Here is a 25,966-nt window from a genome sequence, read left to right as displayed (position 1 = left end):
TTGGGGGTTCGGTTGAGGCGGTCTTGCTTTGTGCTGAAGGCCAACATACCCAGGGTGGACCGGATAGACTACAAACCCCGAAGGGTATGTTAGTCAGACCGAAGGCCCGACGAGGCAGTCCAGACGTGACGAAGACTCGGAGAGCAGTCCAGATAGCCTGAAGGCCTGTGAGGCAGTCCAGTCAGGTTGAAGGCTCATCATGCATGCTATTCTGTATTTGTTTATATGGTATGATTATGATTATGGTTATATGAGGTTGGTATTTTGGGGGTAACTCACTAAGCTTTCGGGCTTACAGTTTCAGTTTATTGTTTCAAGTTCAGCGTATGGTCGCGGGTAGGCAAGGGTGTGACCATACACTTCTTCGATTGACGATTATGATTTTTGGGAACTCTGATGTATAAACTATTTTGAAAACAAATTATAATAATTGAATTGTTTCAAATGATTTAAAAAGTTTTTAATTGGCTGAAATTTAGGGGTGCTACACTCTCAATCTCTCTTTATCAATCTCTCTCTCCCAAATCTCTCATAACCTCCCTCAACTTTTTATAATCATTTGGGACATCCCGACCCTTAACGGAGCCAAAAACCGCGCAAAACGAGAAGTTCATTTGAAAAACAGCCATTTAGGCTCGAACCCTTTTAGAGGCGAACCCTGCTAAGAACCGAAACCCTGGGAACCAAAGTCATCAGGACCGAAACTGCTTGGATCGAAACGACATGGACTGAACCTGCCCTAAGAACCGAACCTCTAGCGAACCGAACCACCAAGACCAAACCCGAAGCTTGCTTCGCATCAGCCTTCGCCTTCGCTTCCGGTTCCTGTCAGCAAGTTCGCCTGCGAGATTTCTCGGCCGGACCACCTCTCGGTTCTCATCAGCAATGGAAACTCCCTTCGGTTCTAAGCATGTTAGGACCGAACTTCGGTCCTGAACTCATATTTTTCGCAGGTCTCGCGTCTTTTCCCGGTTTTCGATCCTTTTCGCATTTTAAGCCCGTTTTTCATGATTTTAACGTGGGATTTTCACCCAAACTCATATTTTGACATATAAGACCCTATATATTCATAATTTAAACACCTTTTAAGGGAAAACCATGTCTAAGAATAATATCAAGTGGATAAGATATTGAGGTGGAGTGTTAACTTTGCCTTAAATTTATGACACAAGCAACCTCCCATACACACTCTATGACCACTCTCAGTCACTATTCATGCTTTATGTCACCAATCCCATCATCCTTAGTCTCTCCCTTTTCCCCTCACACCCTTCCACAGCAAGTAATCTTGGACAAAGGATGGGAATTCTATATCTCACCTCCAAGAAGACCTTTCTTACACCAAAAGATAACACATTTCTCTCTCACTTTCACTCTCCAGAATTTGAAATTCCAAGAAGATCTTGAGATTTTCCTCCTTTTTTGGTAAATAAGTTCATCCTACACTTAAATATTCTACAATCCTTCTTCCAAATCATGGATTTCTTACACAATAATCAACATATTTATTCGTAGATCCTCAAATAATCAAATATCTTCCAAGTGTTCTTAACTTGGAAACTACTTTTCTTCACCATCGATCTCAGGTAATAACTCAAGGTGAGTTGAAACCCCCAAATTTCCATGTTTTCTTCTAGTTTTAGGGGGAAAATACAAGTTAAAACACCAACATCATAACTAAACTCAAACATCAGCTTTCAACAGAAAAGTTAATGTTCATTCACGAACTGTTTTGAACATCTTAAACCTTTTGGTTTTAAAACTGTATTAGATGAAAATATTTCAGGTTTATACCTTTAAAATGACTACTTGCACATGTCCATACGATTTTTCTACAATTTATGGTGATTTTTACAAAAACATCTATCACTGTAGCAACAAATTCAGACCAGTCTGTGAATATGGAGATTTTCACACAAGTTAGAGACATCTAAAAATCATAACAAACTTTTTGAACAAACTACACACATTTTCTAAACTCTCAGAGTTTACGGATTCAGTTTTCAACTTGGTATGATTTTTCTGTGATTTTTCTAAAACAGTGCAGAAATGGTAAAAACAAATTAACAATTTACAACTTTCATAACACTTTGTAACATGTTGAGCAAAGTGTAAATCTTTGATGACTTCATATTTTGCATGTGTTTTCTGTTGTGATATATTTATATAACAGAGAATGTTCACTAAATTGTAAGAGTCCTTTATTATTACAATTAATACAAGATGAGGCATAATAAACATAGTTATGTTCTTGCTATACATTCTACTTACACAAAAAAAAGGTTTACTATAAGTTACAAACATTTTGATAAACTATAATAGGTATAGTTTATGTTTCATATACAGTACAAACAATTTTGATAAACTATAGTAAGTATAGTTTATGTTTCATATACATTAGAAACAATTATGTTAAACTATAATAGGTATTGTTTATGTTTCATTTACATTTCGAACTCATTACAAAAGGTTTTCAGTTCATATAAACCGGGTGCGAATAAAAAGTATTGGGTTTATACAAAAAGGGGTTTTCAGTCCAGTTCATGTAAATCTGTTAATGAATAAATTTGTGAGACATTCGCTTCACGTTACTACTAAAGTAGTGCATTAAAAGTCCTATAAATTGTAACCACAGACTCTTGTAGGGAGAGCGTGATCATTGTGTATAGATCTATATTGGGTCTGGCAAACCCGCACCCAAGCTGCTTGCAACAGCTCGGCTGGCAGGTCAGGGGTGACAAGTGTCATTTAACTTTGTGACGCCTGAAGAACGTCATATACAAGGTCGACTGGGTCTTAGCATGGTTATAATAACTCACATGGGGTATTAACAAAACATAAGATTTACGAGTTTTACTTTCAATTAAACGATTTTATGTCGATTTAAACTTGCATAAATTTCTTTAAGTATGGAAAATTACTTGTACATTTCGGTCTTGACATTTAAGACTACAATATATTTTAAAAGGGAAATATTGGATTTTCTGTAACAAACATTACTTTTACGAGGAAAGAATTTCAAAAACCACATACAAAAGCTTATGAACTCACCAACTTAATTGTTGATACTTTTTCCAAAACTACTTGTATTCTCAGGAAATCAGTGAACCAGATAAACAACAGCTTTTTAGAATAGGACACTCATACGTCAAACATTTCATTTTGTCATCATAATGTAATTGATTTTGAAATATGTGAACACGTACTACGATGTACCTTTTTCAATTCTTTTATGATGGTTTTATTACCGTTGAGCACTATTATACTCGTTGTTATGATACTACACATAAAGTCTGATGGGTTTTAGACATAAGATCTTTCCTATGTGCACATACAACCCTATAGCTTGGATCTAGGTTTCACTAATTGAACATGCAACATATCCAAGACTTTCATGGCTAGATCCAATGTAAACTAACAATCAAAACATATGAAAACAGATCTAGAATAATACCTTGAGTTACTTGCTTGAAAACCTTCTTCTTCTTGGAGCTTAGAGTCACAAATGTCACTCCTCTAATGTCTTACAAACACCAACTAGCAAGAAGATGATTTGAGATATGTGAGGAAGAGGGAAATCGGCTCTAGGGTTACTCCAATAACAAGGTTTGCCGATTTCCTCAACCCTAAGGGTCTATTTATACTGTGAGCGCCTAGGGTTTCACCCTAAAACCCTAATTGGATAACTTAGCCTCAAAGCAATCCAAATTTCCTTCCAGATAATGCCTTGGACGATTTCTAGGTGATCCACATCCCTAAAATCGTCCACCCCTATATCTATAAGGATTCTTAGCTCAAAATACAACTATCACACATTTGACAGTTTATACCCCTTACTTCAATTAATCTCTTTAAGTCACCAAATTAATTCCTAATTAATTTATGACTTATATTAATCAAATAATATTATTATTCCTTTAACATATTATTCTTATAATATATTAATAATAATATCTCTTCTCTCTATAAATCACTCTGTCAAGTTGCTATGGTGAAGGCAGCCCAAAAGGACCATGCAGAATCGGGTCAAGTACTTACCAAATATAGTTACAGCATTAGACACTAATCCAACAAAGTCCTCCATCCCCGGACGTTTCCGCCATCCTTGGTTTGGGGGGTGTGACAGATAACATTGTATGTAGAAGTAATGATGGTCAAGTTTTAGGATAGACATTGTACTTAGTTTTTACTCTGCCTTAATATCATGTTATAAAGATAATCATAATTATTGTATATGTATGATATATATATATATATATATATATATATATATATATATATATATATATATATATATATATATATATATATATATATATATATAAGAGTTCATTTGAGAGACATAATTTTGTGAAAAAATGAGACCAATTTTTCTAGTGAAATATTCTAATATTTTAATCATCGTAAAACTATAACTAGCTGAGGTACCCCGCTCCCCGAGGTTCAGTTACGACCAGGGTTTAAGTTAATGACTGCCCAGTGAAGACCATTTATTAAATGTTGTGTTTCTGCAACATCAACACTAAGTTTTCCTCAATATAAAGTATAAATTGAATTCATGGAATCATCTATATGATTTACTAACTATAAAAGATGAGAATTAAAAGTATATAATTAGAATTTTCAAGCATAAGTGCTTTGTAGTGATGGTCAACTTTGGAAATTTTGAGGGCATGGAAATCAACCCCGTGCATATCTTCAGGCGTTTGTGTAAAAAATGGACCAAAAAGACAGATTTGAGTTGTTTCCATCCTTATGAGGTTTTAAATGATCTAAAAGGTTCCAAATAAATATTGAAAAACTAGGTTCAAGCATACATTGTATTTCCTAATTTCTTCTTATTAGGACATTAAAATTGACATTGCTATAATGTGATGGATTTTAGAAAGTATAATGTTGTAACAAACATCTCAACAAAAGCAACTTGCTATTTTTTTACATTTATCAGTCAATTATACTTTAATTTTTTGTTGTTTTGAATACATGAAGAATAGTAGGAACATATATACCACATATTCCCAGCCATGCTTCTCAACAAATGCTTTGGCTACCTCCTCACTTTCAAAACTGAGTCCTGCTTCACCAACATTAGCATACGGGTCTGCAGTCGATGTTCACCCCATTAATAGATTCTCCCACCTAAATTGATGCATCCAATGGTCAATATGGAAATATTCTCCCAAAACTCAAAAATAGAGTTTTGGACTTAATTAAAGTCATATATCATGAATTATAAGTGAATTATGCATATTCTTAAATACATACTTCTATGTCGATAAAAAATTGATTTTCCACTTTTCGACTTTCCTAGAGTCTTGTTGAGATGCAGTGGGTTTTGTAACTTCCTTGGTTTCAACTAAAGATTAAGAATTCTTAAATAAAAGATATGCAGAAACTAAAGATCATATATTCTTTAAAAATTACAGCACCCTCAGTTTAATACTTTTACTGTGTTTATGTTTTTTCGTATCTTTATTCGGTACCATCAAATTCAATATTTGTCTGTTTTTTTAACCGTTCCTGTTCTATTTTTTGCAGGTTTTAGATATAGTTTCCTTTAGGTACTCACTACATATTAGTTGAATCTTGTATGTTCTATTTGAAGCTGATGCTTTTAAATATTTTTTGAGTTATATGATGCTTATGTCCTGCACATGGTCCCTGTATGTGGTACCAGGTTCTTTAGAAAAGTAAAAAAAAAAAAGTATCTATTTTTAATCAATGTTATGTTAATTTAGCAATCATGATAGATGGTTGTACATAGTTACCTTATCTAGCATAAGTTTTTGTTCACATATGAGGGGAATTGAATTTACCTTCACGCACTCCTAAAAGAAATTACACGGTTTATTATTGTGTTATTGGAAGAAAAGAAAAGGGTAAATCTCACCAAAAGTAAAACACCAATAACTAACTAACCTTGATTAACTTTGCAGATATACCAACTATCCAATAACTAAAATAGCAAATGCCAAAAGATAGCAAAACATCATGCAATTAAAAACTATCTGTCAACTTAGATGAGAAAATTATATTTTTATACCAATCATGTGTTTTTCGTGACCAGTAATTATCTCCGGTGGTCAGCACTACCGCCATTGACAATTGCAATCCTTTTTTGTTTCTGTGACCAGACAACAACACAGGTTAGTCCTTTGAACCAAATACCCCAAAACAGTAAAATTGAAAGTAATCTACATGTTACGATGCAATAAGTACAACTCAGTAAGCTTTTAAAGGTAATAAGAAGTCAAACTTTCTTTGTCTTTTTCCACCATCTTTCTCTTACGTTAAAATAAAAAGCTAATATGCCCTTTTAACTCTTTCACTGTTCCATGTTACAAAAATACCCCTTAAAACTTTTATTGCACCAAATCTTTAAAACAACAAAGACTCCTTTTCCCATGCCAATCATGGACTCGAAGCTTCACACTGTCTTGAAAATATCTATCACAATTAAGTGTAACCAAAAAAGACCATAATACCTTTTATTATTATTTTTAGTCCAAAGAAGAGACATGGCAAACCAATTCTTCATTTCCTTATGACTGCACTAATTTCGATCATTCATACTACGAACTGCCAAGAAAAGACCTATCACGTTTGACACATGTATAGTTACATGAACCAACAATATTTCTATTGAAATTGAGAGGAAATCATAAAGCAAAGAGAAAGCTACGTCATTTGATTGCAGAGATTTAAAACATCTAATCTCATCTAGATTTAGTATCCAATTCACAAAGGTTAAAAGTGGTAAATGTATGAAACCTGAATACCCCGTCTAATATGGGACAGCCTCCATGGGATTACCTGAGGGTTGCTCCTGAACAAAGAAAATAGACAGCATGTATGTAGACGAAAAAAATGGACTTAGATCAATAAAGTCACCTAGGAAGTTGAGTCCCTTTTGGCAAGTGTTTTGCATCCTTTGCAGGTTTTTCCATCGCCCTACTTCCCATTACTCGAATCATCACTGGTTTGCAAATCAATATGGAAAGTTCAAAGACCGACACGAAATCTGGAATATTAGAAAAATACAGAAAAGATTGATAAATTTCTACTTCCATAAGCTTTTTTGTTCCATTTGGATGCATTTCAAGACCATATACTTCGTTTTCTTCCCCATATTCATCCAACTACAGTTGAAAATACACAAAAAATAGAAACCTAAGCCAATAGTCAACATATCTTTTTAATTCGGTTAGAGCTTCTAAAATCATTACATACAAGAACAGTAAAATATGCCAAAAAAACTGATAAAAACAGACATTTTAGCACCTGATTTGAGATCCACATAATCTTCTATCATCCTTAGTGCCCTTCCAATACCCTTTTACACCTTCTTGATGTCCTATTCAAACAACTGCCTGCAAACAAATTAAAAAAACTAACATTAAATGAAAGTGAGATAAGTTGATAAAAAATAAATGGAATTTACAAGGCAAATGAAACATGTGGCTTCATCTCCTATTTGATCTAAAGAACAATAAATGGATTCTTGTTATGTTGTACGTATTTTGCTTAAATCTATAATTAAAGTATCTAAAATGGATGGCTGAAATGTCTTTAGAGCTTACTTAAAGTCTTCCGAATGCTAATTTTCTAACATGTAAAAGTTATGAGTGTGTTTAAAATTTCTAAGAAAACAATTATAGAATAACTTCATAAAACTTCCTAAAAGCAAAATTTATTCCATTTCAGACCTTATTCCATTTCCAAGGATTTTTCGGTCATTTAGTCCTCCCAAAGTTGTTTTGTTAAAACGACTTACAAACCCTTTGAATTTGACCAATAAAGCAATAGATACACTAGCATTAGCATGTACATCAAGAATTTCCACAATATCAAATTTGAATTTAGTATGGTTTTCTAGGTCTGAACACCATTCACTATCTCAGAACCAGATTGAGGGTTTACCTGAATGACAATCAGAATCGTTTTCCTCAACTTCTTCGGTGTCAATCGGTATCATAGGATCGATGAACTCAGGGTAGACGTTGGCACCATCCCCATCGCCTGCCAACCACTTCTTTTCTGTTCCGGTGACCAGACAACAACATAGAAATGTCATCGAAAAACAAAGAACCCTACATTAGATTCTAACTTCTAAATAGAAAAAAAAGACAGCATGCCTTGAAATTCGAAAAGCAAAAAAACAAAAAGCAAATCACCTTTCTATGTTTGTTTGAATTTAGATAAACATATGAAATTTAAGCCAACTTTTCCCCTTTTGTTGTTCCAATGGGGACCAAATTGACCTGATTGTCCTTGCAAATACAGATAGCAGATATCATCACAATCAGGAAGATATTAGGTGAGAGAATCGGAGTGGGTAGATAGATAGAACAATCAGGATCTCGGAAAACTTACCGTGTTCCTCTTCGTTCTGCGCAATTGACTTGCTTTAGAATAGGAACTGCAAAGTAAAGTAGAAGACGGAGACAAATCGATACCCTAACAAAACAAATAAACCCAGCAGGCCAAATCAAACAACGCCATCAACAGAGAAGAAGTAGAAGAGGGCAAAAGGAGACAAACCATAAATCGATATACCTGAACTGTAATACTAAAGATTGGAAGCGTAACCACCGTCCGAGTTCAAGTCCGCTTCTGCAATCCTTAGCCTCTTCGTTCATCTCTCAATTCTCGGCAGTTTGTCCAGGCAACTTCGTACGCTTATCTCCACTGTGTCGAAACCGTGTGACCACCTTATATCAAACTTCGCTTCAGTCGCTGGTGGATTGTGCTTCTAGGGTCGAACGGTTTTAGTCTGTAGAAGATGAATGGTAAAAAAAATGGTCAAACTGAGATTAAACGGGATGAACGGGAGGGTGCGAAGGGTTTTGTGGAGATGATATTTGAAGAAATTCTAGGATTTTAGGAGGTTCCGATCAGATGATTCTCAAATTTGATCGGTACTAAATATCTATGATACTATACGAACAGAAATAATACAGTTCAGATAAGAGATAAAGATGGAAGTGAAACCAGGCACGATGAACAACACGTGGACACAGAATAGAATATTTTCCACAAAATACCCCTATACCAAATTCTATAATCAAGGGACCATTTTTGCCAAAGTGTTCACCAGTTCACTATTCATGTTAGAGGCCAAGTTTTATATATATATATATATATATATATATATATATATATATATATATATATATATATATATATATATATATATATATATATATTCTAACATTATACGCTTTTAGAATATTTCAGTGTAAAATTTGTTAAAATATTGTTTTAGAATATCATAATATTGCTTATATTATATTTTTTTGAATAACAGAATATTATAATATTTCACTAGAAAAAAATGGTCTCACGGTCTAACAAAATTAGACTTGTCTCAAATGAACCTAACCTTATATATATATATATATATATATATATATATATATATATATATATATATATATATATATATATATATATATATATATATATATATATATAATAAATTATGGAAGAAAATGTAAGGATAGACAATCTACTTAAGTGTACCATAACCTATCAAATAAAATCTATCAAAAGATAATTATTGCATATAGAGTTAAGTGTATATGTGAGTAATTATGATATAAAACGAACATCAACTAAAAAATATAAAACGATAATCATACTTAAGATTTAATACAAATGCGCTAGTGAATTTTTATTATTCATCCTATAGTCTGATTAAATTTGGCTAAACCCCAAACCTATAATCGTTAACCTTGCAAGATCCAAAAAGATATGTATAGATTTATAAAGGACTAGCACCCCCCCCCCCTGCGATTGCTAGCTACAATCCCAACAGAATAACTTTCTTAAGTATAAAAGTAATATTTTTCGATGTCCGATGAAGCGTCGTGTTGGCTTTATTTATAGGTCCACAACATCGATTATAGGGGCTCATGGTAATGCTGTTTGGAAAATCTTAATTTAAACTGCCTAGAGGGACGCCTTCAAATAGTTGTATGATTCGATATAAAATGATTCGATAAAAAAATTAAAAGTTTAGGATAGATATTATGTCCTAAAAAGAAAGATTTTTAAATTAAAAGGGAATCCAAATTAAATAAAAATCATAAAGCAGATAACTATAAAAACTTTTGAACTCACCAACTTTATGTTGATGTTTTCAAAATACATGTTTTCTCATAAAGATGAGTGTGGTGATGGAAGGAGGGAAGTCATCAAGGAAGTTGTTGGAAGTTGTTTTAGTTTGTTTTATGTTTAGTTATTAATAGGATGTATGTTTGAACTCCAAACAATTTAACCCTGAAATAATATATGTTAAATAAAAGTAATGTTTGTGTTATAATTTTGTGTATTATTCAATTTATCTGTCATCGTAATCCAATGTCCCTACGCCGCACAGTCCAACATTTTCACCGCCGACTACAGGTGTGACACCTGATAAGCCTATGGAAATATGAAACCAGTTAGCATATGTAATCTGGGATGACTGGTGTTAGGTTTTATAAGGGACCTCGGGATGTCGTATGGGGAAAAAATGTTATCGAACTTGAGTATGTGACAATAAGCTTATAAACACTCTTTAAATTTCTCTCCCACCAATGTGAGATTAAGAAAAACAACCAACTTTATTATTCGTTAATTATTTCCAGTATCAATGCACTTTGAAAAGTATAGTAGTTGGATCTATGATCGGTGGAAATTAAATGAAATTCTGTTACGACTGTGATCAAAAGCATATTCAATCAATTATGTCAACTTTTAGATTCCATTTTAATGTTATTTTGTTGCAAACAAATATTATGTGAAGTTCGAGAAAATAAATTTAAAATCCATCTATAGTTATTTAGAATCAAATGAGTACTTAGGTGATTGTTCAAAATTTTGCATTGGCATATAGTTCTCTGAATTATTGTAAGCTCTACTTATATTTAGCTTGATTTTTATCAAACATTGTGGTAGCAAGATCCAAAGAAATATTATGTGAAAGTTTGAGAAAATAAATTTAAAATCCATTTATAGCTATTTAGAACCAAAGGAAAACTTAGGTGATTGTTCGAATTTTTTTGTTGGCACATAGTTCTCTGTGTTATTAGAAGCTCTACTTATATTTAGTTGTATTTTTTATCGATCTGAATACGATTTAGAAATGCAACGAGGGGTCACATAGATACTAGACTTATATATGCAAGTTATCTCCCCCATCTGAATACGATTTAGAAACGCAAAAAGAGGTCACATAGATACTAGACTTATATATGCAAGTTATCTCCCCCTTTCATATTTGCATAAATATAATGTGAGGAGAGGTTTAGGGACTTTCTCGGAATGGGTAATGGTGGTGCTCGCCACTACATATTGGAGAAGCAACAATCTAGGTTTCGCAACTAGGTCTTGATTTCTATTTTCCATTCATATTCTTTTATGTGTTCATGTCGATTCTATTATGGCTAACTTGAATACATCAAAGAGACTGTCATCTCTATCCGAGTACCATCGTAACATAGCTTCATTCATTTGTTGATTCTTGGAGATAACCATTAGCATTGAGGGCAATCACCACACAACTTAAACTTGAGTTCTTGGTGTTATTATATCATTAAAATTAATATAATAATGGATACAGAAAATACAATTTGATTTTAAAAAGAGAAGGAGAAAAAATATATAAAGGATAAAATTGTCATTTTATTATATTTTAATAAAAATATATAACCATCTATTTAATGGAAGGGTTTTTTTTACCAAAATTTGCTTCTATAGAGCAGTTATATAAATTACTCTAACAAAAATGGAATTTTATGAACTTTCAAATTGTTCTCTAGATTAACATTTTTTAAAAAGGGTATTTTGTACTCATCCAAAGCAATTTTCATATACGTTAAATGGAAATTTTGGACTAAATGACCATTCAATACAAGGGCATGTGTAACATCCCGACTCCCCGGAGATATGGAGAGCAACGTGGATTGGATCGATGAGGGACTATTGGAGCAAGTAGTCTTTAGTGATTAGCTTCTGTTGGAGGTAAAAAGCTACCATCTTGATCATTTCTTTTGTTAGATCTAATTATAGGGAGTTTTAGGGTTTTCTCTCATCCATCTTTTGGTCATTTACTCAGTTAAGCATGTCATGAGATTGAAATCTTAGATCTGGACTGTAGGAGGTCTTATGAGCCCAAAGATCCAAGCTTTATTAAGCTAGAGGAAAGCTTTTATGCATCTAACCGTATATAGAGCTTATGTTGCCATTACGAGCCCTAGATGTCATGCATGGACATAAAGCTTGCAGCTTTATGTGATATTTCAGCCTTGGGAGGCTAGATCTAGAGTTTGGGACCTCAATTCTGCTTAGAATCGTCTGAATAAGAAACTGGTTAGGGGGGACTCAACGAGTGCATGAGTCAACTCGACGAGTCAGCTAGGATTTTCCCCGATGGACTATACGCGCTACAACTCGGCGAGTTGATGAGACAACTCGACGAGTTGAGTTGGTTTTTCCCGATATTTTTAGAGAAAATGAAGGAACTCGACGAGTTGCTTGGGTGCACTCGACGAGTTTAGTCAACATGGACTGTTGACTGGAGCATTAACTTTCGTTAACTTTTAGGGTTTGGTCAACTGTGGACTTTAGAGACCATGGAAGGGTAAAATGGTCTTTTCACCCTTTCTGAGATTTAGTGGAGAAGTTAGCTTATCATACCAAATGATTATTACAATTTTCCTATTAGAGATAATTAGATTATTATGTAGGAGAAGTCTAGACTGTTCGTGGGGTGCTAGATCTACTTGCTTACTTCCGAGGTGAGTCTTCTCACTATACTTACATGGGTGGTAATGTCGAGTCACCACGAGGCTCTTAGTTGAGTTATCGACGGGAGGGTCCTATGTGCTTATATTGAGTTATGTGATATTATTCATTTTGTCTTTGTTATATATGTTATGTTATTCTTTGTTTTATTGAGATCGGACCGGAGGGTCCAAACCGAGTTGTGAGACTGGAAGGTCCTCACTGAGATATAGGAATGGAGGGTCCAACTCGAGCTATGATACCGGAGGGTCCTCACTGAGACACATGACAGGAGGGTCCATACCGAGCTATGAGACTTGAGGGTCTTCACCGAGATGCGTGAGAACGGAGGGTCCATGTCGAGTTATAGCCACGAGAGGCTTTTTATTTGTGTATATGGTATTTTAGGGAACTTACTATGTGTCGTGCTTACCGTGATGTGTGTTATGTGTTTCAGGTACTTCTCAAGATCGCGGGAAGGCGTCGGCTTGATTATGCACATCTGTCGAGACTATGTTTGAGGATTCTGGGATTCTATCATTTATTTTGTGGATTTTGTTTGACATTTGTGACAATTATGGTTTTGAGAAATATGACATGAGTTTTTATGTGTTTTAAAAATGAGAATATTTGGTTGAAATTTTTTAGTGTTACAAGTTGGTATCAGAGCCTTAGTTTGAGGGATTCAGATGTACTCCCGGGTACGTTCGGACTCAAACTGAGGATTTGAGAAACATTTTCTAAAAAGAAATGATTTTCTAAAATGAGTAAGAGTTTCAAAGAGAAAACGAGACGGAGCAGTGTGTACAATCAACCAGAGCCTAAATGGTGATTTCCCAAAATACCATTATTTGTTTATATTATCAGATATTTACGAGATATTAGGGTTCCATGCTAGGGAATAGGCTAGGTACTTCAGAAATTAGTGCTAGAGTTTCCTGATTCATGCTGTCATAGCCTAGGGTATGTTATTGATTGATTTTATATGCTACTTGCTCTGTATGTGTACTGAGTAGGGAGAAACATAGCAGGAATTTTTAGAGAGAGTTTGAGTAATCTAGGAGAGATACATAGATGAGCATTGAGGAATCAACCAAGAGAGTAGTTGAGATTTGTGAGGGATATAGTACTATGAATTAGGATCCTGAGAGGAGGACTTGATACGACTACAGGTTGATGTGGAAGGTAGTATACTACTGAAAACACCAGAACTATATGCGACCCAAGTAAGAATCTTAGGATGCTAAGGAGCGTGTAGGGGTAGGTAATCGAGTGAGTATGTGTATTGAGCTATTCTCTGATGATTTTGTGTTTATGTTTTAGAGACAGTATGGTGATTACCCGTAAAAACCCCAGGGGAAATGATGCTACTGACGAGGAGATCCGCAGGATCATTCATGTGAAGGTGGTCGCAACTATCCGAGAGGCCATACTAGAGATGTTTGGGTCTATTAAGACCATGTTGATTGAGACATTCAACGAGCGATACGGAACTGTTGCGGAGGCTACTGGTGCTGCAGCCACCACGGCCATAGTTGCAGCCAGGCCACTGGGAGGTGACTCGTTGTTGTTTCGTGAGTTCAGCAACACAAAGCCACCAGAGTTTGATGGGACACGGTATCTGATAGTTTCCATGAGATGGATCTCCGACATTGAGGGGTGTTTTTATACGTGATCATGTCCAGAGTATCTGAGAGTCCGGTTCGTGCTGAACCAACTTCGCTTGGGAGCAAAGGACTGGTGGAAGTTTGTGACAACTGATTTTACCCCTGAAAATCATGTTGCAGTAACTTGGGAGAGGTTCACCAAGTTGTTTCGAGATAAGTATGTTCCCCAAGTGGAGAGGGAACATTTGGCACAAGAGTTTCTGTCTCCCAAGAAGAAGACAGAGTCAGTGACTGAGATTACGAGGATGTTCCATGAGAGGGTGTTGTTCTGCCCTGAGCACGTTTCCACTGAGCAGGCATGTGTGAGTCGGTATCTAATCATCTTGAGGAGATACATTCAAGAGTTCGTGGAAAACTCGTCTTATCGGACATTGGCTGAGTTGCAGACCAATGCCAGGAGGAGAGAGATTGAGTTGGAGATTCAAAACAGGGAGGAAGGAGAGCAGCAGGGGAGAGATAGGAGACCGACACAGTTGCAGCCGGTGGCTAAGCAGGCTACGCCCGCTAATTCGAGAGCTGGTGGCCAGAAGAACCGCACTTGTAGCAAGTGCGGCAAGAGCCATGAGGGGTCTTTTCGAGCAGGGATTTGCTACAAATATGGCAAGGAAGGGCATATGGTGAGGGACTGCCCCCCAAGGTATTTTTTTTTTCTTTTACTGCAACCAGACGGGCAATTGAAAGGTCGAGTGTCCCCAACTCACCTAGGGATCAGCGCAGACTACTACTCCTACTACTTTACATGTTACTGATAGCCGGTCGTGGAAGGTCGAGCCTCCGAGGTCTCGTAGGAGAGCATTCCAGCTGACTCGGAAGAGGTTCGTGTCGCGCCTGATGTTGTTACTGGTACGTATTTCCTTATTTTATGTTGTTTTGAGATTTTTTTATGCTTACATTGTGTTGTGTATAAGTATTTTTCTTGTGCGTTATGTGCCTGCTTTGGTGTTATTTGACTCGGGTGCGAGTCGATCTTTTGTGTCCTTATCCTTTAGTCGTCACATTAGTGTCAGACGCGAGGCGTTGAGTCGACCACTGAGGGTTTCTATAGATGACGAGCATGCGGTTTTTTCCACCAATGTATTACAGGGATGTGCGTTGGAGATTTTCGGTGTTGAGTTCCCGATAGATCTGGTGTCGATAGCAATGGATGATGTATGTGTCATAGTGGGCATGGATTGGTTGAGCCGGTTTGGAGTTGTGACTGACTGTGAGCGTCATATGGTAACCATATGAGACCCTAGTGGGGGAGTGCTTACTCTGTATGGTGAGGGGACCAGATCTGGATCAGCTTTCTGTTCTACCGCCAAGGAGAGGCAGAGTTTGCAGCAAGGATATATGGGATATTTAGCATATATGAAGGATATGAGAGTTGTCACTGAGAGGCCGAGTTTTATCTCCGATGTTTCGCTTGTGTGTGAGTTTCCGAATGTTTTCCCCCGAGGAGTTACCAGGTGTGCCTCCCAAAAGGCAGGTGGAATTCCAGATCGATTTGGTTTCGGGTGCGGCACCTATTGCTAAGGCACTTTATCGCCTTGCACCGCTTGAGATGTAAGAGTTATCCTCACAGGTCCAGGAGCTACTGGGGAAGGGTTTCATTAGACCAAGTAGCTCACCGTTGGGAGTGTCGATCCTTTTTGTCAAGAAGAAGGATGGTTCACACCAGATGTGTATCTAATACCGGGAGTTAAACAAGATGACGGTCAAGAACCGTTATCCACTACTGAGGATCGACGATTTATTCGATTAGTTGCATGGGGCATCTTGGTTTTCCAAGATTGATTTGAGATCTGGGTATCATCAGATGAGAGTTTGCGAGGAGGATATCTAGAAGATGGCCTTTAGGACTCGTTATGGGCACTATGAGTTTGTGGTGATGCTCTTCGGACTCACCAACGCACCAACAACGTTCATGGATCTCATGAACCGGGTGTGAAGGCCCATGTTGGATCGGTCAGTGATCGTGTTCATCGACGATATTCTGGTATGCTCGAGGTCCAGAGAGCAGCACGAGGAACATATTTGGGAGATTCTTAGAGTATTGAGGATGGAGAGGCTTTACGCAAAATTCTCCAAGTGCGAGTTCTGGTTATGAGAGGTCAAGTTCCTAGGGCACCTCATTAATCAGAATGGGATTTTGGTCGACCCGGCCAAGATTGAGGCAGTTATGCGATGGGAGGTGCCGAGGTCCCCATCCGAGATCAGGAGTTTTCTTGGCCTGGCAGGCTACTACCGAAGATTTATCATAGATTTCTCCAAGATTGTTGTTCGTCTTACCAGATTGAGCAGGAAGGGTGTTACTTTTTCCTGGGGGCCTGAGCAGCAGACCTCATTCGAGACTCTTCGCCAGAGATTGTGCGAAGCTCCAGTGTTATCCCTTCCTGAGGGAGTGGAGGACTTCGTAGTTAACTGTGATGCATATATATATATATATATATATATATATATATATATATATATATATATATATATATATATATATAAGGGATGGGTGCGGTGTTGATGCAGAGGGGGCACATGATAGCATATGCATTGAGGCAGTTAAAGCCACATGAGACGAGGTATCCCACCCATGACTTGGATTTGGGGGCGGTGGTCTTCGCCCTCAAGAACTGGTGCCACTATCTTTATGGTGTCCGGTGTACCATATATATGGACCATAAGAGTCTGAAGTACCTTATGGATCATCCCAACCTGAATATGATACAGAGGAGATGGTTAGATGTAGTGAAAGTCTACAGGTATGAGATATTGTATCACTCTAGCAAGGCTAATATGGTAGCCGATGCCCTGAGTCGTAGAGCAGTGAGTGCTCCGATCCGAACATATGCATGAGGATGACGATGATGAATCTAGTCTTAGATACCATCCAAGAGGCCCGGATGGTGGCAGCAAGACCAGAGAATTGTAAGAGAGAGCGGGTGATCGGGCAGATTTCTGAGTTTTGGACGGATAGTCGGGGGCTTATAACTTTCTACGGGAGGATTTGGGTGCCTTATACAGGTGGAGCTTGATATATTCTGATGGAGGAGGACCATCGGTCGAGATTCTCGATCCATACGGGGCCACTAAGATGTATTTGGATTTGAAAAGGGATTATTGGTGGCCACGCATGAAGATAGATGTGGCATGGTTAGTTGAGAGATGCCTGACCTGTTGTCAGGTCAAGGCGGAGCACCAGCGACCACATGGCCCGTTGCAGCCTCTAGAGATTCTCTAGTGGAAATAGGAACAGATCTCCATGGATTTTATCACCAAATTACCGAGGACTGCGCGAGGTGTCAATGCGATATGGGTGATTATAGACCGGTTGACGAAGAGTGTTCACTTCCTAGCTATCAGTGAGAGCTCTTCTACAGAGAAATTGGCCGAGATCTACGTGCGAGAAGTGGTGGCACGACATGGAGTGCCGACATCGATAGTGTCGGACCGAGGTGTGTGTTTTACATCTAGGTTCTGGAAGAAGTTTCATGAGGAGTTGGGTACCCGGTTGCACTTCAGTACCACATATAACCCACAGACCGACGGGCAGAGTGAGCGGACGATTCAGATGCTCGAGGACATGCTGCGAGCATGTGTTACGGACTTCGATGGAAGTTGGGACATTTATTTTCCCTTGGCTGAATTTTCATACAACAACAGCCATCATTCCAGCATTGGTATGCCTCCCTTTGAGCTCTTATATGGGAGGAGGTTTCGGACTCCCATCTGTTGGGGAGAGGTAGGTCAGAGATTGATGGGGGCACTAAGATAATGCTCAAGATGACAGAGCAGATCCAGCAGGCCAGACAAAGGTTACTGACATCCCAGAGTCATCAGAAGAGTTACGCCGACCGGCGTCATTCAAAGTTAGAGTTTCAGGTCGGAGATTTTGTCCTCCTAAAGGTATCCCCATGGAAGGGGGTGATCAGATTCAGGAAACGGGGCAAGCTTGGCCCTAGATACATTGGTCCCTTCAGGGTAATAGCACGAGTAGGTAAGGTAGCTTATACATTGGAGTTGCCTTCAGAGTTAAGCCAGATTCACAACACCTTCTACGTGTCTCGGTTGAGGAAGTGTGTAGCCGATGAGACGGCAATGGTTCCTTTAGAGGACATTTAGGTTGATGAAAGCCTGAACTACGTCAAGAGGCCGATAGCGATCTTGGATAGGATGGTGAAGGTCTTAAGGGATAAAGAGGTGCCCCTAGTTCAGGTCCAGTGTCAACATCAGAAGGGGTCCGAGTGGACCTGGGAGCTAGAGTCTGAGATGCAGGAGCAGTACCCAGTGTTGTTTCTAGAAGATGACTTCGAGGGCGAAGTCTGATTCTAGTGGGGAAGAATTGTAACATCCCGACTCCTATGAGATTTGCAGAGCAACGCGGATTGGATCCAAGAGGGACTGTTGGAGTAAGTGGTCTTCAGTGATTAGCTTCTGTTGGAGATAAAAAGCTACCACCTTAATCATTTCTTTTGATAGATCTCATTCTAGGGAGTTTTAGAGTTTTCTCCCATCCATCTTTTAGTCATTTAGTCAGTTAAGCATGTCATGAGACTAAAACCTCGGATCTGGACTGTATGATTTCTTATGAGCCCAAAGATCCAAGCTTTATTAAGCTAGAGGCAAGCTTTTATGCATCTAACCCTATATAGAGCTTATGTTGGCATTTCAAGCCCTAGATGTCATTCATGGACGTAATGCTTGCAGCTTTACGTGGTATTTCCACCTTAGGAGGCTAGATCTAGAGTTTGGGGCCTTAATTCTGCTTAGAATCGTCTGAATGAGAAACTGGTTAGGGGGACTCGGTGAGTGCATGAGTCAACTCGACGAGTCAGCTAGGGTTTTCCCTGATGGACTGTAATCGCTACAACTCGGCGAGTTGATGAGACAACTCGACGAGTTGAGTTGGATTTTCCCGATATTTCCAGAGAAAACTAAGGAACTCGACGAGTTGCTTGGGTGCACTCGATGAGTTTAGTCAACATGGATTGTTGAGTGGAGCGTTGGCTTTCGTTGACTTTTAGGGTTTGGTCAACTGTAGACTTCAGAGACCATGGAGGGGGAAAATGGTCTTTTCACCCTTTCTAAGATTTAGTGGAGAAGTTAGCTTAGCATATCAAGTGATTATTACAATTTTCTTATTAGAGATAATTGTATTATTATGTAGGCGGAGTCTAGACTGTTCGTGGGGTGCTAGATCTACTTGCTTACTTCCGAGGTGAATCTTCTCACTATACTTATCAGAGTGGTAATGCCAAGTGACCGGAGGGTCTTAGTTGAGTTATCAATCGGAGGGTCCTATGTGCTTATATTGAGTTATGTGATATTATGCATTTTGTCTTTGTGATATATGTTATATTATTCTGTGTTTTACTGAGATCAGACCGGAGGGTCCAAACCAAGTTGTGAGACTGGAGGGTCCTCATTGAGATATAGGACTGGAGTGTCCAACCCGAATTGTGAGACCGGAGGGTCCTCACTGAGACACATGACCGGAGGGTCCACACCGAGCCGCGACACTGGAGGTTCTTCACGGAGACGCGTGAGACCGGAGGGTCCATGCCGAGTTATAGCCACGAGAGGCTTCTTATTTGTGTATGTGGTATTTTGGGGAACTCACTAAGCTTCGTGTTTACTGTGTTGTGTGTTATGTATTTCGGGTACTTCTTAGGATCGCGGGAAAGGCGTTGACTTGACTATACACATCTGTCGAGAGTCGAGACTATGTTTGAGGATTCTAGGATTCTATCATGTATTTTGTGGATTCTGTTTGACATTTGAGACAATTATGGTTTTGAGAAATATGACATGAGCTTTTATGTGTTTTAAAAATGAAAATTTTTGGTTGAAATTTTTTAGTGTTACAGCATGTTCGACACGGAGCGTTTGTGAGCTTCTAGATTCTAGCGTTTGACAAAACAAGGCACTACAAGCTTCTAAAGTTTAGTTTAAACAAAATGTTTCAAATCCAAATGTTACTTCATGTGAGGCGTGTTATGTACGGAACGTTTGGGGCGTTTCAGAGTTTCTAGCTTCGAGCGTTTGACAAAACGCTTCATTTTGAACAGAAAGCCTTGTTTGACAGTGCACAAAAAGTCTCGTTTGACAATACAAACTTCTAATGTTTAGTTTAAACAAAACGTTCCAAATCTAAATGTTACTTTTTATAGTGTTTAACAAAACGCTACAAGCTATAAGCTACCCGCTAGTTTGACGAACACGTGCTATCAGCTAGACACAGTGATACATCCTTCTTCAATGATGTAAGTTAGGTAACGATATCATATCTTTGAAAATAATCATTAGGTACATAATCTAAAGAACATGAGAAAAGGATATATATTAAATTTTATTTTCTCTCTTTGATGTTAGATGATTACATATGTGGTATGTGGTTCAGTTCTTACACCTAACACTTTAAAAAGAACTTAGGATCTTAGAAGAGTCGAGAGAGTTCATTCCTCCCATCATTTCAAATTTTCAACCCATATGGCATATAGCGTCGCATCACAAACTTTTTTCTCCTTTCAATTCCAACTCTAATCTCCCATGCACTCTATTCACATACAAATATGCAAGTTACAACTAACCAAATCATAAGCTTTAAAGGTAGGATGCGTAAGCAGCTTTGAAAGTACACACAGCCCTGAGCCCACAGATTCTTGTGGTACCACAAGGCATCCCACACCATCTTTCACAACTCCGTATGTCCTAAGACGTTTCGTTTAAAGTCCACAATAAGACGCCCTACAGAAGCATACGACGAACCTCCCTCCGCCATAGCCACTCTGCTCTTCTCCCTCATTTCTTTCACCTCTTTTCTAACCTTTTTATCCTCCATCAATCGTCTTATCCCACTTTCAATCTCGTCTGCAGTGACTACGACTTTATCAGTCTCCGGATTAGAAAACTCATTTTTATAATCCAACTTAATCTCCACCCCTAACCCAAGCTCCACCACCATTTCGAACGCATTAATCTGCTGCTCCGCGTAGATTGGCCATGCCGCCGATGGTACACCAAACCACAAGCTCTCCAACAACGAGTTCCACCCGCAGTGAGACACAAATCCTCCGACTGCACCATGAGACAACACAGCCACCTGCGGGACCCACCCCGTTACTTTTCCGATTCCGGCAGTCCGTTCTTGGAATCCTTCCGGCAATACTGTTCCTGGGTCCTCGTAATCACTCGGCGATCTTGTTGTTTGATCTGACGGAGGTCGACGCAGCGACCACAGGAAACGGTGGCCACTCCGCTCTAAACCGTTTGCTATCTCCTTTACTTGAACCTCGTCAAAGCTCCCCATGCTCCCAAAACACAAGAACACCACCGAGGAAGGCGGTTGAGTGTCCAACCAGGTGATGATGTCATCATTACCCAACTTTTTTCCGGCACCGGCTTCTAGGTTCAGTATAGGGCCCACCGGATATACCATTGGAATGGTGCTGTCTTCCGATAATGAATCGATAGCGTGTTTTTCCAATTCCAAGAATGTATTCACGATGATTGCTTTCGCCTCTCTCTGTTTCCGGGCAGACCCTAAAAGAAACTCCAGCCCTTCTCGAGTCTGGCATATGCCTGGAAAAAGCTTTGTGGGCACTGGTTTGATAAAACTCGGAACCGGAATCATGGAATCCGAGTTACTTAACTCGAGAACGTCTTGGTTCTTATCATCAGAGAGTGTCTGGATGTACAACTTAAATCCAAGAAAAGCAGCATTAGAAGTGAAGAACACATATGTCGGAACATTAAACTCGTTTGCCACATCTATCATCCCAGTGCAGAACATGTCGACGACCAACCCGGCAACCCGACCCGAACCCGGATCCGGTTGACTCATCTTATCGGCAACAATTTTCCTTACGTATTTGCAGTGACTGTTGATATAATCAGCGAAGGCAGCTATGGGAGCCTTTGAGACTGGTGGGGTTTTGTCTTGTGGGAGTTCAATGAAGGAGATGCGATCCATGGTGTTCTTAGCTAATGATTGGGTGTATGTGGTGATGGGGGAGCCGGAGCCGGAGCCGAAGGTAGGGGGCGGGATAATGACAAGGACGGTAATGGAGATTTGTTGGTCGCGAGTCACGAGCAGTTTTGCGATCTCAATTGTGGACATGATATGACCGACCCCTGGTGCAGGGATGAAGATGAGCTCTGCAATTGAGTTCGCCATTTCTTCTTGTTCTCAAATGCTCCGTTTGAAGTTTTAGCATTTATGTGCCCAATTCTTCTAGAAGATATCGACAGATGTTAAAGCCAATTCGTTGCTTGCAAAACGAACACGTAGCTCGTTGAAAATAAGGGGGTCTGTCCTCAGTTTCTCTGCTCAGTATTGTTTTTTTTCTTTTTTTTAATATTTATTAAATTATATATTTATTAAATGATTAAAAAATATATCAAAATTTTAATTTCTTTATAAAAATAAATGTAATATTTGTATGAAATTGAATTTTTTTTAAATGAAAGATTTTTCTGATATACAGCTTGCGTTTTGGTGAAAAAAAAAAATAAAAAGACTTATTTTTGTAAGGAAATTAAAAACCATAAATTTTGATATATTTTTCTAATCTTTTAATAAATATATAATTTAATAAATATTAAAAAAAAATACTGATATAAGAAGAGAAAATAAGGATAACAAAAAATAAATGATTACACATACCTTCGGATTTAAAGCATGATTTTTTAGATATTTTCTATAGATATTTTTAGGTTATTTTATATGCATTCAACTTTAATTAAAGGCAAAATATGTAAAATGGAACTTAAAATCAGATTTTGTCGTGATATAAAATGATATATTTTTGTTTGAATTATTCAACCATATAAATTAAGTAATTTTTAAAAATATTTTTAATACAACCAATACTTTTAATAAAATAATATTTTATTGTATTGTCTAATTTCTCATGAGTTAAACTTTAAAATTTTAATATTATTTAATTAATTTACTTTTTGATACATGTTAAATAATATTTCATTTTAATTTTTGATAATAAATTTTAAATTTTAAATATAATATTATATTTTTGTTATATATATATATATATATATATATATATATATATATATATATATATATATATATATATATATCATATTTTTGGAAAAAATACCTAAAAAAAATTATACTTTTAGTTTTCTCTTGTAACAATTAATTTTAAAAAAAAATCATTTTTTTAAATGACAAAATTTAGATGAGCGCGTTTTATAATATACATTTCATAAAAAAGAAATGTTGTAAAATACCAAAACAAACCATCCACCAAAAAGATTTCCCACTACTTAGTTATTGTTAATCTTTTCTAAGGTAGTCATGTATTATAGGTGTAATCCCATTCAATGGATTGAAAATTTTCAAATTTCTAATGAAAATATATCTTTTCCTAGAACACCATGGTTTAATCTTTCGTGTAGAAAGAACGGGATTGATGATAGAAAGTTAGATCTTGTATGTAATATGCAGGGCATTATCCATGATATCACAATATTTGATTTGTTATTCAAGACCAGGGTAGCCCTGAGGGTGTACATGAGGTGTGACAGATCATCGAAGAAAAATAGGGCTTTGATTTTAATAGAATTATAAAATCAATTTAAATAATATATTATTTTCTCTAAACAAAGAGAAAATGTATTTTAGCTTATATGGCTTTGGAGGCGCGCCTCCAACTTTTTCTCCAAACTGATCTGACTTTGAGATTTACGTTCAATCTTTTTTTCTTTTTGTTTTTACGCCTCATGATTCACCATTTGCTTTTTAGTTTTTAAAGTGAAGTTAATGGTCCCTTAAATAATGCTAAAAAAAGCATCGTCTTTTACAATTTCTCACCCCCATTCTAAGTTCAACTTAACGAGGAAAAAGAAAGAAAATAAGTAGAAATGAGAAGAAAATAAAAAAAATTAATTTTTCCGATTTTCATTAAAGGAAGGAAGTGGAAGGAAATGGAACCAAATTGAATGATAACTTTCCCTTCTAACTTTCCTTCCGGTTTGGAAGGATTTGAAAAGAAAGAAAAAAATGGTTAATTTTCCTTTTACTTCTTTTCGATTCGGAAACACAAAAGAAAAAATTTTGTTTTTCTTTCATTTCTCTCCTTACTTTCTTTTCTTTTCTTAAACTCGGGAACGAGGTGTTAAATTGTAATTTCCTGAATTTACAAATTCACCCCGGTCAAGTCTTTAAAAACACATTTAGAACATTTTAATCAATTTCAGTTTTTCCACATTTAACACCCACCTATTTAATTTAAAACATGTTTTTCAATGTTAATTAAACCGTTATATTAAATTTAAATATAAATAAGTCTTTTATAATCTATTTAAAGTTCAAACTTTTAATCTGGATTCATAGATGTAATAATTTTATATTTTCTGTGATTGAGATAGTATTAAAGTCTCACTTGTCCATAATATTATAAAAAAGATTTAATTTATTGGCAATAACAATTACTCCTAAGAATGATATATTGGAGAATATTTATAATAAAGAGTTAATGAACAATTTTGTTTTGAAGAATACTAGTAGTCATTGTGATTCACATGAGGATTATATATAAGAGAAAGAAGAAATAAAGATTTTGTGTTTTTGTGGTGTGATACATTTGTTTACTAAATTTCCAATCTTAGCTGATAATTCACCATACATTATTGGTGTATCTTGGATGAAGTTTGTAAGCAAAGTCTAAGTTCTCAATTCAATTGTATAAGTGTATGTATAACTAGGCGAATGTTCGCGCGTTGCACAGAAAGACCTATATACTTGACATCTTTACAAATATATGTTTTTTTAATATAACAATAATGTTGTTAAGTTTGATATAATAATTTGTATACTAAATTGATATAATATATTGATCATTTTGAATTATATGATGATATATACATCTATTATAATTGAATAATCTCAATCGTTTAAATAACTTTTATCCGCGAGTTACTTATGAATAAAATTAAATATAATATATGGTTTAATGTTATTTGTAGTTGTTGTTATTGTTATGTTTATTAAATATAACAATAACGTTGTTGTAAATTTTGATATAATAGTTTGTATATTAAGTTAATATAATATATTGATTATTTTGAATTATATGCATATATATATATATATATATATATATATATATATATATATATATATATATATATATAAACTGGAAAATCTTAATCATTTGAATGATCTCTACACGCGGGTTACTCACGAATGAAAATAAAAAATAATATATGTTTAATGTTATTTATAGTTGTTATTTTTAATTAATTTTTTAAAATTTATTAGCTTAACGTTTTAATTTCTATCATTGTAACTATTTAAAACATCAAACATTGTTTTTTGTTTTAAAAAATAACAATATGATCATTTATATAGTGTTATTTTTAACTATTGTTATTGTAACATATTTATTTAAAATTTTTTAATGATTATAAAAATATCTTTAGGAAATATTTTAGTTAAATTAATATTACAATTTAGTTTTTGCATTTAGCACTACAATTTCTCACTTATAACTATTCATAAAATATTCTTTAGGTTTTTTTAAGTGGAACTAAAA

At 36.4% G+C, this 25,966-nt stretch overlaps 1 protein-coding gene and 1 long non-coding RNA gene across 2 annotated transcripts; both read right to left on the bottom strand.

Annotated features, from left to right (window-relative positions):
• Nucleotides 1-6,263: 6,263 nt before the first annotated feature.
• LOC128133088 (uncharacterized) lies at nucleotides 6,264-8,397 on the bottom strand. Its single transcript, XR_008231285.1, has 3 exons — nucleotides 8,175-8,397; nucleotides 7,921-8,037; nucleotides 6,264-7,370 (listed from the first exon to the last, which is right to left on the bottom strand). It is a non-coding gene; the product is annotated as an uncharacterized LOC128133088 (long non-coding RNA).
• Nucleotides 8,398-20,733: 12,336 nt separating this feature from the next.
• Nucleotides 20,734-22,766, bottom strand: LOC111911650 (anthocyanidin 3-O-glucosyltransferase 2). Its single transcript, XM_023907401.3, has one exon. It carries the CDS (start codon nucleotides 22,582-22,584, stop codon nucleotides 21,103-21,105), a length of 1,482 nt encoding a protein of 493 aa, XP_023763169.2. The 5' UTR covers nucleotides 22,585-22,766; the 3' UTR covers nucleotides 20,734-21,102.
• Nucleotides 22,767-25,966: the final 3,200 nt, after the last annotated feature.

The sequence above is a fragment of the Lactuca sativa genome, chromosome 3, assembly GCF_002870075.4.
Source record: "Lactuca sativa cultivar Salinas chromosome 3, Lsat_Salinas_v11, whole genome shotgun sequence".
Lineage (NCBI taxonomy): Eukaryota > Viridiplantae > Streptophyta > Magnoliopsida > Asterales > Asteraceae > Lactuca > Lactuca sativa.
The sequence above is the reverse complement of the archived record's forward strand: the minus strand, read 5'-3'. Positions and strand labels throughout refer to the sequence as shown.

Coding starts and splice junctions, on each gene's coding strand:
- LOC111911650 (XM_023907401.3), bottom strand. CDS start 22,584: ATGGCGAACTCAATTGCAGAGCTCATCTTCATCCCTGCACCAGGGGTC.